This window comes from Acomys russatus, chromosome 21, assembly GCF_903995435.1.
Source record: "Acomys russatus chromosome 21, mAcoRus1.1, whole genome shotgun sequence".
In the NCBI taxonomy this organism is placed as follows: domain Eukaryota; kingdom Metazoa; phylum Chordata; class Mammalia; order Rodentia; family Muridae; genus Acomys; species Acomys russatus.
Genome location: NC_067157.1, coordinates 52,994,248 through 53,012,669, shown reverse-complemented (window position 1 = coordinate 53,012,669; position 18,422 = coordinate 52,994,248). Strand labels below are relative to the sequence as shown.

General features: G+C 46.2%; 1 protein-coding gene across 2 annotated transcripts in view; it reads right to left on the bottom strand.

Moving 5' to 3' along the window:
• Map3k4 (mitogen-activated protein kinase kinase kinase 4) overlaps positions 1-3,280 on the bottom strand; it is a 90,171-nt gene extending 86,891 nt beyond the window's left edge. For both annotated transcript variants that reach the window (XM_051164622.1, XM_051164623.1), the window contains exon 1: positions 2,980-3,280. In XM_051164622.1, the coding sequence (XP_051020579.1) occupies positions 2,980-3,116 (137 nt within the window). In that variant the 5' untranslated portion in view covers positions 3,117-3,280. The remainder of the gene's footprint in view (positions 1-2,979) is intronic.
• Positions 3,281-18,422: the final 15,142 nt, after the last annotated feature.

Below are 18,422 nucleotides of genomic sequence, written 5' to 3'. Positions count from 1 at the left end.
TACCCATTAAGTAGGCAAGATCTGTGTATCCCCATCTTTCAGTAGAGTTCAGAACAAGATTTTCAAGGCACCAAGGAAGGAAATAAAGTGACCTCATGAAGTGACAATTAAAGGAAGCAGGGACAGTCAAGTCATACCCACGCCAGGGCATAGTTTCTGCCATTACCGGAGCATTTCTGGTCACTGCTGCCAGTTGGCTGCTCCTCTGTCTAAAGCTACTCCCTCCATTCCGTTCCCGCTCCCCCACCGCCGCCTCCACTAAGGCACCTACTGTTCTAGTAGCTAAGGTTAGACACACAACAAATAAGGAAGCAGTCTGGAGCAGGATGATTAGCTGTCGGTGACACCCTGAGTCAAGACAGAAACACATGAGCTGCAGGAAGGGATTCGAGGTGACAGAGAGAGCAGACTGTCCAGGAGTGAGGATGCGCAGACTTTCTAAGAAGTAAAACCCATCTTCTGAGGTGAACGCAGAAGAACCACGCTACACAGAGTAAGCTGCTGGCTGGAAAAGGGAATAACGAGATTTCCTAACATTGTAGGTCAGTAAGTGAGAACAATGAGGCCGTGTGTAACACAACTCTTTTAATGCAAAGCTTTAAGTTCTCCTAAGCAATATCAGGATCCCTTAATAGTGACCCAGATGCCTGAAAAAGAAATAAGAATGTTTATTAAAAAGCTTATTCACTATAAACAACCGTAATCATCTTCATGAATTGTCTACCAAAAATATGGATCAGAAGTACCCCACATCGGACAATAAACACTAAAACAACGACTGTCAGAGCACTGTCAGCTGGCACCCTGTTTTGTGTTCTTCCATCATTGCGTAACTCAGGAGCAAATCGCACCCACAGCAGACGTCCTGGGCGCTGCTGGCATCTGCCAGGGGTGCGCTTGCCATACGGCTTTGGAAGCCAACATGTACAGGCCTGACTCCTACAAAAGACCTGTGCGCTAATACAGCCTTCCTGATCAATCACACACACACACACACACACACACACACACACACACACACACCGCAGATGAACAACAATGCCAGAAAGCCAGTTAATCTGAGGACACTAAGTAGCACATGAGTGGTCGCCAGCGTGTTTGGAGGAGGCACTGGGCATAGTGCGGGCGAGCCTCCTGTGAACAGTAAAGAAGGCAGACCGCACACAGACAACTGGGGCTCCCCTGCAACATCATCACTCATCTACAGGAATCGTGCCAGAGGTCACCCCTGCCTATTGAAGAGGAGGTAGTGTCAGTTACTGCAGCAAAAAAAAAAAAAAAAGGCAAAAAGCAATGGCTTCACCAAGGAATCTGCTTTGCAGATTTGCTATTGTAAAATTAACTGCAATGTTGCTAAGGAAAATACTTCAAAGATCTTCTTGTTCCGTACACTGCTGTTCACTTACAGTTGGAAGAAGCCCATCGTCCTGACCTATTTTTATTATAACAATGAGACAGAATCCTGGCTGGAAGGCAAGCTGTTTTATCAATTGGAAAAAAAAAAAGCGTTTTTACAACAGATTTTTATTCCTCTGCCCTTTCCACCTCTAACTAATAATGTTCAAGTCCATTTTCCCCCAGAGTACAGTTACACAGAATTATAATGTCGGGTCTGTGGATATGAAATCATCCCTCTTCCTCATGATAATTAAGGCACAAGCTATGCAGCCAGACCTTTGTTTATTATGAGCTGTTAGCCTTTATATATGCTATTTACCTTCTGCCTCGGTTTCCTCTTACGTAAAGGAGATGAATAGCCGAATTAACTCATGAGACTGTTGTAAAGATTAAATGAATTAACAGAAGCAATGGTTAAGTGGTAAAACATTTTAAGCATTAAGGACTCCCATTTATTATTTCTAAGCTAATGCTTAAAAGGAGTCAAAATTGCTCAACAACTAATACAATTAGAAAATTATGAACTTTCTGACAAAACTTCTAAAAAATGTTGGAAGAATTCTCATAGCACCCTGTGCAGTTCTTTAAAGACAATATCTCTTTAAGATGTCACAGATCTTGAAATTAAGAAACGTAAAGCAGTGGCTTTCACAGCTTTGAAAAAAATAAAAATCCTCACAGGCAACCCAGTGGTGACAAGTAAGGATGTGAATGGCTCCTGTGTCTAGGTCCCACTACAACCATAAACTCGCTATTTCTTCAAGCAGGAAAAGGCAAAGCGTTTTAACTGCCTTCTTCCTGGGATTATAGGGCAAGACCTTAAGCCAGGAGGAGCTGTGGGAGTGTTCTCACTATAGGGGGCAGGGGGCAGCCAAAGCTTATCCCGGGATGCAAAAGACGGGCGTTTAAGCACAAAAAAAAACCAGAGCGCGGTGAATTTACCCTCCCAATTAAAACTTAAAGACTCTTATTAGTAGTTAGCAGCGCTTCTATGGAACAGAACGCAACAGATACTCTGGGCACCAAAGTTCCATCCCGGAGCTCCCTGCGGTAGCAAAGTTTCACACATTAACCCTTAGTTTGTATGTGCGCAATGCTCTGCATCTGGCTAGTAAAAGGACATCAGCAAGGAAACTAGTCTGCAGTTAAGCGAAGCTTCTTCCTGGGGACAGAAGGCTGGGAGGCCGGGTGCGAAGGGACGAAGGAGCAAGGAGCTGAGGGGCTCTACGCCTCCCTCTTCCTGGAGGAAGAAAGGGGGACCACCTTCCTACTGTCGGATCACAGATCCCAGCCCAAGACGCGGCTGCAGCGGCGGCGGCGCCCAGAGCAAGCAAGGGAAGTCTGCAGCAGCAGCAGGGCCCCGGGGGCACTGGTGCAAGGTCCCGGGTCGCTCGGGAGCTTGGCCTCGGGGCCCGGCAGGGGTCGCGCGGAAGCCGAGCACACGGTCCGTGCTGCACCGCGCCCCTCCCGCCACCGGAGGTCTGGATGCTCCGCGCCCACCTGGCGCGCGCAGCCGAGGACCCCACGCCCCCTTCACGCCACCCGGCTCCCTCCAAGGAGCGGCTGCAGCCATGCACTCACCTCGCCGCCGGGCAGCACTCCGGCTCGGGCTCGGGTTCCGGCGGTGGCGGCGGCGGTCGCCGCGGCTCCTCCATGGCGGCTGCAGGGGTGACGGCGAGGGCAGGAGGGGGCACCGGCTCGGCAATGGCGTCTCTCATCCGTGCACCGAGCCCCGCATGACCGCGGAGGGTCGTCAGCTGCAGCCTGGTGCGGAAGACCCGGAGCCAGCGGGTGCGGGAGTGACTCGACTCCGCCTCCGCCTCTAGCCCGCCGCAGGAGCCGTGCGCGCCGCGGCCATCTTGGGAACGGCGGCCGGCCTAGCGCCGGGCTACGGCGGGCAGCGAGGGACACGCCTCGGCGGGCGCTGAGTCCGCCTGGGCGGGGCGACGAGAGAGGGAGGAGTGCACTGGCCTGTGGTGTGTCAGGTGTCTCTGGGTGGCGGCGGGTGGCCTCTGGAGGTCCTGAGGCCAAGGGCGCAGGAGACACTGGGAGAAGCAAGGTTGTCTGAGCCAGCAGGGATGCTTCATAAATTTAAGCCCAAGGTCTGCGCACGGCTGGATCCTGCCCTTCGGAGTAAGGATGATGTCACGCAAACGCCCACAGCTCTGACATGGAAGCGCGGGCCTTCTGCAGACTCAGTCATAGTGACACACCATGCAGGCAGCAGAGGACACCATCCACACCCAGGATCCCAAGGTTAGAAAGTGTTTTTCCAGAAACCTTCACAGTTCCTACACAGAAAGAGAAAGGGACGGATAAAGAAGTTCTAAAGATTCTAAGTTTTTAAAAACCTTGAAATAGCAGGGCATCCTTCCTTCATCCGTAGCTTGTGCAGCTTCTCAAACCTGAGTTGCTAAGGTGCCATCTGAAATCCAGATTCGGTTCAAAAATAGCATTCAGAACCAACTATTTGTGTTTCTATTAATTTGAATTTTTTGATTTTTTAAAAAATCTTTATTTCATCTTTACTATGTAGAAATAGACATTTTGAACAAATGTTATTTTAACTGACCAAAAGAGAAAATTTTTAAGGAAATATTTAAGAGCCAAGCAAGATGAAAGTTAAAGGATACTCTGTGAAGTTAGCTGTGTCACAGAAATGTTGCTCTATTTCCTGGTCATCATGACAACAGACTACGTTTTGCATCTGGCCTGCTAGTCCTGGATTTCTGAGTTGACATTCCTTTTATATATTCAACAAGTATTCAGTGCACACCTTAGGACTTAGACACTGAGGATGCAGCCATGTGCAAAGCGAACCACCCTTTCCTGCATGGAGCTAAGGAGCCTAAAAAGGGGAGAGAGAAAACAAAGCAAAAACCAGCATTCAAAGGAAATGAGCTGAATCTGTCTTAATAAAAACTACATCATTTTTAAATGACTCACTCGTTTCCATTGTTCGAAGAAAGCTCAGCAGAGTGTTTCCCATCTCTCCATAATTCTAATTATTTCATTTTCCCCTACACTCAGCTGACCTGAGCCTCTCCTTAGACACTGAAGAAAGCTGATGATGAAGTCTCTTGAGTACTGCCTGAAAATGAGTGAGCGGGCACACGTGTGCCTCCCAGTCAAAAACGCTGAACATTAATCAGCCTCAGGAAGAGCCTTGACTTGGCTTTCTTGGGTTTTCTACTGGGGAGTGTGTATTCTAGACGGAGCCAAACAAATTTCCGTTCAACTCACCATCCCATGCAATGTGCACAGAGGCCTAGGTTACTTGGTACTAAGTTCTCGGTTTGTGTGCAGGGACTTTCTGCCTCAGCAGGTGCAGGCTCACTGATCCTCTGTTGGCCCCTCTCAGCAGCACAGTCCTGCGCCTCCAGGGTTGCAGGGCAGAGCCCCCATCATCCTCCCCTCAGTCCCTCAGAGACATTTCTTTACTTCTAGAGTGTGTGCTCCTTCAGAGCAGATACTGTTCTCCCACCCGTGTTCTGCCCAGTCACCAAGTGTCTGGAGCCCAGTGCTGACACATGGTAGGAACCTAGCAAATACTGTTATGAAGGCGTTGAAGACAGGCCACTTCAGAGCATGCCAAATTGTCACCTTGCTAATTGCCCTCTGAAACGGCTTCAGAAGGAGCCATTGGCCAACCTTCCTGCACAGAGCTGGCTGTGAAGATTCTTTGGGGAAGGACGTACTTCACAGAGCAGGGCTGGAAGATGCCCTTGGCCCCCTGGAGGTTGGCAACTGGGGATTCTATAAAGCTGAGAGAACAGACTCTGAGGTCATCCTCATCCTACGGTAGGTAGGCCGGTATCCGCCACCATCTCACTCTTCCTTAATAACAACCCTAGAATTTAGCACTCTCTGAGATAGCCACTGTGTCATTGTTTCTTCACAAACTTAGTATTCTTTGTCTAGAATGTATGAGAGTCTCATGATGTGGTCATTTCTTTAAATTTTGCTCTCTTGTGGAGATCCTAGAAAATTAATAACTATTGTATAAACTTTTTTTTTTTTTTTCGTGAATCAGCGTTTGCATTCATCAGGCTCCTCCATCTACCTGAGGAGCCCACAGAAATAAGTTGCATTCATACATTGGGTAGGGTGTTGTTGCTACATTCATGAATCCTATTTTCATGTAGAATTTAGTTATAGGTTAAAATTACTACTTAGCACGTGACAGAGTGCATTGCCTTTAATCATGCCCTTAAAAATACTGACATCAAAATCTATGAAAACCATCTCTATATGTCTTCAAGATTGAATTCACATAGCCTCTGTTTCCTTTTTTTTTTTTTTTTTTTAATTCCAAAGTTAAAATTCAGGGCCGGGGAGATGATGGCCTGGAAGCTAAGAATGCATACTGCTCTTGCAGAGGACTTGAGTTTTGTTCCCAGCACCTGTGTTGGACTGACCACAAATGCCTGCAACTCCAAGTAATCCAATCTAACAAGCTGGCAGGCACCTGTACTTGCATGTACATAGACTCAGACACAGATATGCATAACTTAAAAATAAATATAAAACAAATATTAAAAGTTTACCAAGGATCCAGTTTAGGCAAGGTACATAACACTCGTGCCTTTTTTACTGGTATATTCAAGCCCAGTGATGATGCACGCACAAGCCAGTTGTATTCATGTGTAAACATTTCTGCTTTCCAAATAAAGCTAACAAGCTGAGGTCATGTGTTATCATACTTACGAACTCTCAAACTATTGTGTCTGGATATATGGGGCGGGGGAGAGAAATGGGCCAGGGGGTGTTATGGTACTTATTACCTTAGAATCCTATCTACAGTAGTATACTAGCCACAAGTTTCCAAAATGATTCAAAAAGAAGTTTGTGTCAAAATATATAATAATTTACTGTTCCAAAGGCATAAACTTCAAAGCTGTAGATTTTAACATCATTCTTAGCAAGGTGATGCATTTTACTTAAAATAACTTTCTCCCTTCCTGGTGGTATTTATGAGCCTGGCCAACCAACTGACTTCCTGTGTGACCTTTCTGAGACCTTAGCAGCCATGCTCTTCTTTATTCCCAGTGGCTCCTCACAGCTCCGTAGAGACAAAGGGTACAGACCTCCTACTCTGCTGGTAGAGGAGGCTGATTCACGTTCACTTCCTGCTCACAGAGAAAGGCAGACTCAGAGAGAGACAGAGATAGACACACAGAGAAAGACGGAGTGTGTGTGTGTGTATGTGTGTCTGTGTCCCTCTTAATTGGCATTTATATCTACCTACTACTAAAACACTCAGAAGCCAGATGCATGTAGAATATATTTACCTGACTTTTTAAACAGTCCTTATAAAAGTCTCGTACTTCTGAATAAAACCTCTTCTGTTTTTGTTTGTGTAAGCTTTTGGTTTTGTTATTTTTGTGTGTCTTGTTTGTTGTTGATTATCTGAGATTTGTTTGTTTTTGTTATTTGTCCGCGATAACACAAACTACTATTTATTCCAGACATTAGTCTCTGTGAAAATCATAAACTCAGTTTCTATCCTCATTAAACTAAGGATTAAAAGTTGCATACTGAGCCAGGAATGGTGGTGGCACACGCCTTTATTCCCAGCACTTGGGAGGCAGAGGCTGGTGGATCGCCGTGAGTTCGAGGCCAGCCTGGTCTATAAAACGGGTCCAGAACATCCAAGAATACACAGAGAAACCCTGTCTCAAAAAACAAAAACAAAACAAAGTTGCATACTTAAAAAAAGGAGGAGGGGGGACTAGGAGCCGGAGTGAAAACTGAGTGATTAAGGACATAAAGACATTTTCTACCCTTACAGTAGGCTTGGGTCAGCCCACATGGAAGCTTACAACAACCTACAACTTTATCCAAAGCTCTCTTCTGGCCTTCCAGGGCTCAGATGTGTATGTGGCACACATAAAGTCATGCAGGCATACACACATGCACATAAAATTATCAAATCAATAAATCTTTCTTTAAAAGCTAGAACAGTAGGTCTTATTCAATGAAGTAAACTGTAATAAAGAAAAAGGGAAGTGCGCTCCACCACAGAGAATGAGACTGCAGCAGGCAGGGAGTCAGCGAGCAGTGAGGCACAGTGCACTTCACTTCCTTCTGAAAAGACAGGCAGTGCACGTCAAGACAGCAAGCGCACAGCTCTCCACATCTGGAATGACTTTTTCATTCCCATCTTCAAGAGCCTGCCGTGATGGAAAACGCCTTTAAAAACTGGGCGCTCTAAGGGAGCCCACTGCGTGTGAGCCACGCATCTCCAACACACCCCACCGAAACGCTAAGAGCCTTTCCCGCTTCTCATACTTACTTCCCCGCCTTGATACTCAGGTCAGAAGTTTCAGAGGCTGAGAAACTGCAGCTTGTAGTGCCTCAGGGACCTCAGCTCCCTTACAATCAACAGTGTCTGTGTGTAGAAAAGCCAGGTACAGAGAGTAACCGAGATGACCAAACAAACCATCCGCCCTCCACTTCCACCCTCTAAGCCACCTGTCCTTACAAATACTGTTTGAGTGGTCCCCACTCAGAAGACGCCCTGAGCCCCATCACCAGCCTCCTAGCTTCCCTTCAGACCTGAACTACCACCATCTGGGACTAATTCTGTCGGAAGATTTTTCTCGTCATGGTTTACTTGTCACCTCAGTTGACTGGAGTAGTTCCAATTAAACAAATAGGATTTGAGATCATTACCAACTTAAGACAGGGACTCGCCGTGTGTCCCAGGATAGCTTTGCATTTGCAGGTCTCTTGCCTTAGTGTCTTTAGTGCTGGAATTACAGGCATAATCCGCCGTGCATATGCCTCAGAACTTTTCTCCTGAAATCTGTCTTGATAATTAGGAGGATTTTTGGAGAATATTTGAGAACAGAAAGATTTGCGGCTGATTTTTCCCATTTAAACAAAATGCGTTATGTGTATTCAAAATGGAAATGACTTTGTTAGTTCACCTCGCTCTTCAAAATCTCAGGTGTGCCTGGATTGCCTAGAGATCCTGGTGAACTACAGGTGACCAGACCAGGGCTGGGCTAGGTCTCTCAGTGCCATCCCCTCTTGGTTCAGAGGTAGACTCTAGAGTAGCAGGGATCCTCCGGCCTTTGCTTTCCAAATGCTAGTGTGTATGACAGGCATCTGCCACCCGTGGTGTTGGGGATGGAACCCAAGGCTTCATATGCATTAGGCAAAGCACTCTACCAAGTGAGCTGTATCCCCAGCCCCTTTATAAGGTCACTAGCACTGTTTGTGAAGCCTCTGGCCTCAGAATTTGCCATTAGGGGTTTTAAGTCTTAAGACATCACATGGATTTTGAAGGGGACACAAACATTCAAATAATAATAAAACTACCAGTGTGCTAGCTGTGACTGGGACCTCTGGAGATGTAACTAAATTAAGATAAGGTCACAGTGGAGTGCAGTGGGCCCATCTTTCAACCCAATTGGTACCAGTTTTTTGTTGTTGTTGTTGTTGTTGTTGTTGACATTTTGGTTATTTTGTTGTTTTAAAAGAGCCACAATGTGAGTCATTTTAATGCTTCTTAAACTCCTTAATGCTACATCATTAGCGTACTCCTCAGCACTGAATGTGGAAAGTGGCATTTATATCAGAAGAGGCTGGGGGTGCAGAAAGAATCAAAGCACGGAAGGAAGACAGTGTGACATGAGACACCGGCATGAAGCAGCCATAGCTTCAGTGGCCAACACTAGAAGCTAAGAAACAGACCAAGAAGGAGCCTCCCACCGAACCCTCACAGACAGCTGGCTCCTGAGGGGCCCTAGTTTCCCAGACTCACGTCCAGAGCTGAGACAGTACACACGGCTCTCCTCAGCTGCTTACGGGGTCAGTGACTTTTTTCCTGTAGAAGCCCTGGGGCTCACACAGAGGATCGGAAAAAGAGCCAGCTGCCCTGGAAAGGTGTAGCATGAGCAGCGGGAAGCTGTGAATGACCCTCTAAGAAAAACATCTCTAGAAACCCCGAGGACACCAGCCCAGCAATGTCACAATGAACAGAATTGTCTGGGAGGATGCATGTGCAGATACAGTCACCCAACAGTGCAGGGGTCGTTTAGAGGATGCCCACTACATCCCACTACAAAAATCCATTCACACTAAGTTTGCACGGGAATTATCAAAAGAGGTTGGTAAGCAGTTTATTAAGTAAGCAAAGGACCAAACAATTATCTCCTTCAGGATCTTTAGAATCCCAGGCAAAGGTTTGAAGAAAAGTGGATGCTTGCCTCACACCCTCCCACTACATCTCCATCCAGCTGGTCTGAGACATAGTCACCAGCCATAGGTTGCAAGCATTCCTCAGGCAATGCATTGTCCAGCCAGGGTGGAGAATCACTGTTAAATATCTGAACCTTCAGAGGCAGGATCAGCCTAGGAGCCACCATCCGCACATGTTCCTTGACCGTTTGCTTAGGACCTGAAGTGAGCGACATCGTGCACGTTGAGGTTGGCAGTTCCACTATCTAGCTTGCTAAGTACCAGCCCTTATGGAAAGCTCCTCCCAGTAGGAACCCCTGCTCTTCAACTGCAGAGGTTTCCATAGTCAATTTTGATGGTGACGGCGGTTCACGTGGATGCTGCCCCATCCATTTGTCTGCCTGCACTGTCAGTTGTCCAGTGTCTGAACACTGTGTCCAATACTGACCCACTCACAATGGACACACATGCTACTTTGCTATGACAGTCCAGACAAAGTACCACACATCAGGTGGCTTAAGGCAACAGACCCCCCACCTCTCACAGTTCTGGAGGCCAGAAGTATAAAATCACGATATGAAAATGATGGTTTCCTTCTTGGGGATTCTGGGCCACATCCTAAGTCCAAACCTCTTCTCTCTTTGGCATTCCAACTTCGGAAGTCCAAGCTCTGCCTCTGCTGTCACATGACCACCTTCCCTCTGTGCCTAGCCCTGTGTCTCTTTTCCTCTTCATCAAAGGACACCAGTCAGACCGGATTAAAGGCCCACCCTCTTCCAGAATGACCTCATCTAAGCTAATTACATCTGCAACAACCTTACTTCTAAATATGGTCACATTCTGAAGTTCCAGGAAAGACTGTGTTTTAGGGTGACATTGTACAACCCAGGACAGTGGGTCACTGTGATGCTGTTTTTCCAAAATAGAAGTTTTCACTTGAACTGCAAACTCCAGGCCAGAGGGTTGTTTTTTTCCTTTTTATTTTTTTCCAGTACTCTATACCAGAGCAATTTAACAGTTTGAGATGAATTAGGGTCCCACAGTAAAAAAAAAAAAAAAAAAAAATTTAGCCCAGTGCACTACCACACCTTTAATTCCAGCACTCAGGGAGGCAGAGGCAGGTTGATATCTGTGAGTTTAAGGCCAACTTGGTTTACAAAGCAAGTCCTGGATATCCAAGGCTACACAGAGAGACCATGTCTCAAAAAGAAAGAAAACAATTCCTAGTGTTCTGTAACTTCTTGTTCCAGACCCACACAAAACCTGAGGGGCCATAGTCTCAGGAGCTGCAGACCAGGAACCCGAGTTGTTGAGGGGTCCTTGGTCTGGTCTGATGAACTGCCACCTCATCTGCATACAGAGAGACAGGCACCACACTGCATACCAGTTCTCCTGTACTCTCACTGAGGGGTTGGGGTTTGGTTGTCATGGGAGATAGTAGGTCAGAGCTCTCCAGAGAAGTGGAACCGATCACATGTAAGAATACATATAGAAGGAGATGGTTTGTGTGGTGACAGAGAAGCTGGCAAATTTAAATTTTTCAAAGTGGGCTGGCAAGCTAGAGACCAGAGAAGATTCTGTCCTCCAGCTCCAGGTGGGAGGCAGACTGGTCAGAGACTCCCCTGATCCTTAGGGGTAGGGGTGGGAGGGCCCCTTCAGGGATGACCCTCCCTCTGGACTCCCCCTGACACACACAAAATTTTCTTTACTCAAAACCCAGCAGTTCTAATGTCAACCTCATGCAAAAAAGCATTTCAGAAGCTCCCTGTATAACAATTGCCCATGTATTTGGGTACCATGAGGCAGCCAGGCTGACATGCCAAATCACCCATGACACGAACTCTCTTGCAGAACCCAACGCTGGAAGAGACTCAATACGAGGAATGCCAGAGGCAGGAAAGATGAAACTCCTATTTCGATTTTATACACTTGGGAGCCTAGCCCTAAGCACGCATCTTGGAGGTCTCTATGGAGACACAGATCATCAGATCCCATCAAGAACCATTACATCTGGGTGTGGCCAAGGCTTCTATGTAGGCTTTGAACTTTTTCAACCCTACTTTATTTGGGGCTCTTTAATGCTTACACCTCCCTTCCAACCCACCTACCCTAGATAAGAGAGAAAAGAGGTTAATGGGAACGGGAGAAGTAGACCTTTTTAGTCTCAGTTCCCTGAAGCAATTCCATGGGCGTAGTCAACAGGATTCCAGCAGACCCATTAGACAGCAAACTAGCAATTCAACAAAGGTGAGTGCAACAGCAGCTGCTGGAACCTGGAGCAGCAGCCAGAACCAGGAACCTCGAAGCGTTCTCTGGAGCGGTTCTCTCTAGGAGCGTCTGGAAGCAGCGTAATGAACAGCCAAGACCCAAAGCCCCGCCTCTTGTTTTGGACTCATATATATCTCCTCTCAGAGTCCGTACTAGGATGTTTATCAGTTGTCAAAGACCACGCCCCCGAAAGAGGCGGTTCCTCTTCTAGTGGACAAACATCACCTGTTCTCTCACAAGTCTGTTTCCAGCGGAAAAACAGTGCACACCCTCTCACAAGTCTGCTTTACGTCACACACTTGGGACCAAAACAAAAACGTGTTTACATCCACTGCACGTCTACATAGCAAATCAATTCTTTCTGATGCATCTATAAATTCTAAGTGTGTATGTAATAATTTCCTAAGCGTATCATAAATGTAGGCATACTTAGTAAATGTAGACATTTTATCCAAAAGCAAATAATTATCTACCAACACCAGATCAGAGCCTGCGATATAAATATTACACAAAGGTGTGTGTGTGTAGAGATGTTAGCTCTTGGCCTCTCTCTGTATCCTTCCTCACAGTGTCTAATTCTATACCTGGTGCGGTTAGGCAGGTGTCATACAGCACAGCAACCAGTGGACTGTCACAACTGTTCAAAAGTAAAAGAGAGGAAGCTGGGCATGGTGGTACCCACCTGTAATCCCAGGACTCTGGGAGGCAGAGGCAGGAGGATCTCAGTGAGTTTGAGGCAAGCCTGGTCTACAAAGCAAGGGCAGGACATCCAGGGCTACACAGAGAAACCCTGTTTCAAAACAACAACAAAGTAAAAGAGGGGAAACGTCACCTGGGGAGACTGTCTCCGGGTCACATTTGACTAGGCCGAACAGATGTCATTAAGCTGGGGCCTGAAAGATGTCATTAAAAGAAGGAGGGACAGAAAGCAAAGATTCAGGGTTTGGGAATGGAGACTCAAATATTGTGGGTGACCCGGTGGAGATCCGGATGAAGGCTGGACACTGAAGACTCCTCAAAACATGTCTGCGCTATGACCCCTAAGAGCCCCCCAAGTTAGACTCTGTCTCGAGTCCTAATCATAGATGTTCAGTAGAATGCAAACTATCACAGCCAAAGGGCAGATTTAAGTGATTCTGGGGTCCCTGGGGTCCCTAGAGAGAGGATTCCTCATCTGCTGATACCCAGAGAGTCCAAGCCCTTGAACACCCTGAAAGCACTAAGATCTCGGGCTAAAGAAAAAGTCTTCTCTCCCCGAGCAATTTCATCCCAACGCAAATATTCCCACATCCCCTCTGGGTGCTCAGGGGTCACATGAGGCACAGGGTGTGTGTGTGTGTGTGGTATTATCAGTGTTTCAGACCAAACCTCCCCAGGTCCCCTGCTGTCTGCCAGGCCTGCGAGTCTATCAGAGCAGGTCATCACAGTGTTTATGAGCTGGCAGGACGCCTGGGCCACACGAGTACAGCTGTGTGGGAGGCTGAGCGGATTCCTCAGCCTTGCTTCTGGGTCTGGCCCCCTTTTCCTCTTGGAAAACAAGAAACCTAGGTACTTCCAACACGATGTCATAGTTGCTGATAGTACCTGAAAACAGAAATGACGCCTCTGTGTGCAGCCAGTCACTGCTCTCTAATCCAGTGCCCCACTTTGTCTTTGCCTCCTTCCTTAGTCGGAGTCTAAGAGGAAGCCCTATCACCCATTCTTTCTTGACCCAGTGCACATGTTCGCAAAGCTGAGTCCCCTTTCTGGGCAGAGCCAGGGACCAGAGTCAGCTGCCATCGCTATCAGGCCTCTGAATCAGTGACCTCACCTCCTAGTAAGAATAACAACCATTCCTCTAGAATGCAGCTTGTAAAGCAATCCTCTCCCTTTAGGAACATGCCTTCCTAGGTGCTTTAAAATAGCATCAGTTATTGTTAAGAATAAGTGCTGGGTGTAAGAAAGAAAGAACATTGTCTAAGCTGGGGTTGTGGCTCAGGGGTTGAGCGGGTGTTTAGTGTATGTGAGGCTCTGGGTTGGTTCCTGGTATCCACAAAACAAACCCATTGTCAACATCAGAGCATAAGGCAAGCAGCCGTTAGGACCGTCTTGCTCCGTTTTAAGCATATGCATGAATACATTTAGATGACACTAACGGTTTTCACTAATAGTAGCGGCTGCAGTGAGTGTATCGCCCTCTTTACTTCTGGGCATTTTACAAGGCCACTTTTCAGATGTTTGCTGTTTACTTGCTGGATGCACGGCTGTGTGCTGGTGACAGAGGGAAAGGTCACCCAGACAGTATGCAATCTAGCTGGCGATAAGCAGGATAAGCAGGCATACTGACTCGGCGACAGCCTCGGTCAGTGAGTGGCTTCTGCCACCTGCGCAGCCAAACGCTTTACTCAGCTCCAGTGCCCTCCTCTATAACAAGGTCCTCGGCCTCTCCATCCTCTCCAGGTAGCTCATCTTTTTTCTAAATGTCAGTCTTCACACCCCAAGACTCCACCTTCTTGTGGTGCAGCCTTCCTTGATGACTTAATGGTCCTGTCAGTATTGTAGTCATCCCTTCAGCTGAGTTTTCTTCTTTTGAGGCCATGGGTGTCGGGGGTAGATAAGCAATCTTGTTTTCTTTTCATTCTCTCTTACAAGTAGATATATGAGCCGAGCATTGTGGCTCATGCCTGTAATCCCAGCACTTGGGAGGCTGAAGGAGGCAGATCTCTGTGAGTTCAAGGCCAGCCTCGTCTTCAAAGTGAGTCCAAGACAGCCTGGGTTTTTACACAGAGAAACCTTATCTCAAAAAATAAAAACCATACCAAAACAAACACAAACGAGTAGCATCTATGAAAAGGATACAACTATCCATGCATAATACCCAGGGCTTAGTCCACAAGATTTGCATTTGCTTTGACATAGTCAGGCCCTGTTTAGCCCTCCAGGAGTTCAGAAAGAAGCAGAAGCAATCTAAAAGTCCTGCCATTCCAGAAGGAGGCTGGCACAAGCAAGCCAGCCCTGACCTCATTAATACCCTTTCCATAATCCTATATAAGAATTCTTTTAAAAATCAATGCCCATCTCAGCCTGAGGTACCTACAAGCCACTTCTGCATTTATGAATCAAAATGAGTCACAATTATATAGGTGTGAGCGGCCCCCTTCAAGGGCTGATGGGAATGTATCTAAAAATTGTCCCAAGTATTTTCACATACACAACTGTTAGAAACTGCCACATCGCCAGGGCGTGGTGGTACACGCCTGTAATCCCAGCACTTGGGGAGGCAGAGGCAGGTGAATCTCTATGAGTTTGAGGCCAGGTTGGTCTACATAGTGAATCCAGGACAGCCAAGGCTATAAGAGAAACCCTGTCTCACAAAAGAAAAGAAACTGCCGCATCAGCACAGTGAGAGCCTTCACTTCTCTCAAGCCTTCAGTTCTGAGCATCAGGAATCTCTACAGAGATGTATGTGGTTTGCCGCAATGAATCAAATACAGTATCTTTGGAGCTGCACATTCTTGTCAAAAAAAAAAAAAAAATCAGAGACTTGTCACCACAGAGGGTCCAGTGCCCCCTGGGTCTCCTGAGTTTACTAACAACATAACTGTATTTTTATGCCTCCGTTAACTCCGAAGAGTGGTCCTTTGGAAACCCGAGATAGCCATGCTCAACCAGAAGACAGCCAGTGCAAATCAAAAGCTCAACACTTGGAACTCTCCATCCTGCAGGTTTCCTTTCTTAGTCTGAGTCCAACAAGAAGCTTTCAGACTTACTTCTTTGTTTCCTTTCTTAGTTTGAGTCCCACAGGGAGCCCTGTCACCCTGTTGCCTGAGGAAAGTCTTAGCTCTCCTGGAAGCATTTCCTTTGTTGTCCTGGGCCTGTTTGTGTAGCCAAGAGGAAGTCTCTGTGCTCTGGTTCATTTTCTCAGACTAAATCCTACAGAAAGAAGCGTGGCTCTACTTCCTTTGCCTCTTGCACGTGGTTTGATTGAGTCCAGTCTTTTGAGATAGATTGTGCTATAGCTTACCAGGAATTCACCTTTCTTCACCATTCATAACAATCCTCCTGCCTCATCCTCCCAAATTCTGGGTTTACAAGTGTGTGCAATCATTCCTGGCTTTGTACGTGTTTTGAGTCAAGTAAGACATGGAAGGAACGGCTAGTTTGTAAATGGCCTGTGCAGACCACTACTTCCTGGGAAAGAGCAATGTTTAACATACTCCTGTTCAATCGGCATTCGTGGGGACTCGGTTTCCCTTGACTGGAGCAAGCTCAGACTAACCCATGCTTCTGCAAGCACACCCTAATGAACGACTTGCAGGGGTCGCGCCTCCCTGCTGTACCCCTGGTCAATGTGTGGAACCTTGGGTTGAGAAGAACTCCCTTCAGTTTAGGATCAAAGGCACTTTCAAAAGGGTGTAATTAGAATCCATTCTGTCAGATACAGTGATGTAAGCCTGTAATCCCAGCACTCAGGGAGGCAGAGGCAGGAGGATCGCTGTGAGTTCGAGGCCAGCCTGGTCTACAAAGTGAATCCTGGACAGCCAGGGCTATACAGAGAAATCCTGTCTCAAAAAAAAAACCAAAAAGAAGAAGAAGAAGAAGAGGAGGAGGAGGAGAAGGAGAAGGAAGGAAGAAGAAGAAGAAGAATACGAAGAAGAAGAAGAGAAGAAGAAGAAGAAGAAGAGGAGGAGGTGAGTCGAAGGTTAGTTTTAAAATGAGGAGTATGAGGAGGAGGAGGAGAAGAAGAAGAAGAAGAAGAAGAAGAAGAAGAAGAAGAAGAAAGAAGAAGAAGAAAAGAAAAGGAAAGAAAAGAAAAGAGAGTGAGAGTGTACGTGAGAGATAGAGACAGGGACAGAGACAGAGAGATACAAAGACTGTATTCTGACCAGTCTTGGTGGAGATTGAATCCCCCTGTGTATTTGTGTCCTATGTTATAGCATACATATTTAAATCGCTACTAACATCCTCTATTCTTTATTAGTTACTTTTATCTCACTGTAACAGAAATACTTAGCAGAAAGAACTCTAAATTAATTTTGGCTTAGGCTTTCAGATAATATAGTCTATCATATGGAGGAAAATATGGAAGAATGTGTAACAATAGGAATGTGTGGTGTAGACCTGCTGCCTACCAGGGGACCAGCAGACAGAGAGCGAGCAGAATCGTGGAAGGTCACAATTCTCCAAGGCCAGCTCCAATAACTACTTACTACTTACCACTCCAGCAGTCAGACCCCACCCCCTGAGGATTCCAACGTCTTACCAAAACAGTGCCAACAGCCAGGGAGCATGAACCTGGGGTGATATTTCAAATTCAGATCATAACATGATCCTCAAGAATGTATCATATTCTCCTCTGTTCTCTGCTCTTGAACCCCAAAATCAAGCCAGGATGTTCTTGACCCCCTTTGATAATTTGTATTTAGAACAAGACATGTGGTCTTTTTGTTTTGTTTGTTTTGTTTTGTTTTGTTTTTCAAGACAGTGTTTCCTTGTATAGCCCTGGCTGATCTGGACCTGGACTTGCTTTTAGACCAGGCTGGACTCAAACCTGCCTCTGCCTCGGAGTGCTGGGATTAAAGGCATGGGCTACCACTGCCCGGCCACATGGTCATTAACAAAACAAAACAAAACAAAATAAAACAAAACAAAACAAAAAAAAAAACCCCACATAGCTAAGGATTAAACCTTTCCCCAAATTCCATGGTCTCTTCCTCTTGGCCTCAGTTAGGAGTAGAGGGTCAAGGGTAACAGGACCAGCTTTCCTCACTTCATTTCACACATTTATAGCTTTTTTTTTTTTTTAAAGCAAAATCCTTTTTTTCTTTTTAACCTTTTAAAAAAATATCAGGCCCAAGACAAGATGTAATGTGTTTCCACAAAATTCTTGAGCATTTCAAGGTAATTTTTAGCCACAGCAAAAGTTGTGTCTTTGTTATTCTATCTCAGTTTGCCTTGGTCCAGCAGCAGCACAGGAAAGCCAGGTAAGACACGGGTAATACATAGTTCTCTGCAGCATTCCTGTGTCCTGTGTCCCACCCACAGCCAGCCTTCCACTGACAGTGCACACCAGCTCTTAAGTGCTTGGGCCCTGTCAACACTGAAGAGAAACATGAGATAGCTAGGCAAAAAGGGCATGAGGAGACAGATGCATTCTAAGTCCACACTTCCTAGGTCTTCCATCTTGTTTGCGGGGCCCTCACTAGAAGCTGCAGGTACCATCAAAGATGCAAAGAGAAGACAGATGTTTTCATATCTTAACATCTGGTGGTTTCTGGTTCAGTGTGGGTACAATTATACAGGGCAGGAATATGTAAAGAAGGCGGTGTTATACACTTGGTACACCAAACAGCATCTTACGGTTCCTGCGGTTGGTAGTTACTATGGTGACTATAGCAAGCATCCAAGAAGTGGTAACTTATTATTATTGCTTCTTTCTCACCCAGATACTTATAAAAATTCTTTGCAAGTTTTGGTAAAGATATTAGCCATCCAATGCCACTTTTATTTTATTTTACTTTTTGGTTTTTCGAGACAGGGTTTCTCTGTGTAGCCTTGGCTGTTCTGGACTCACTTTGTAGACCAGGCTA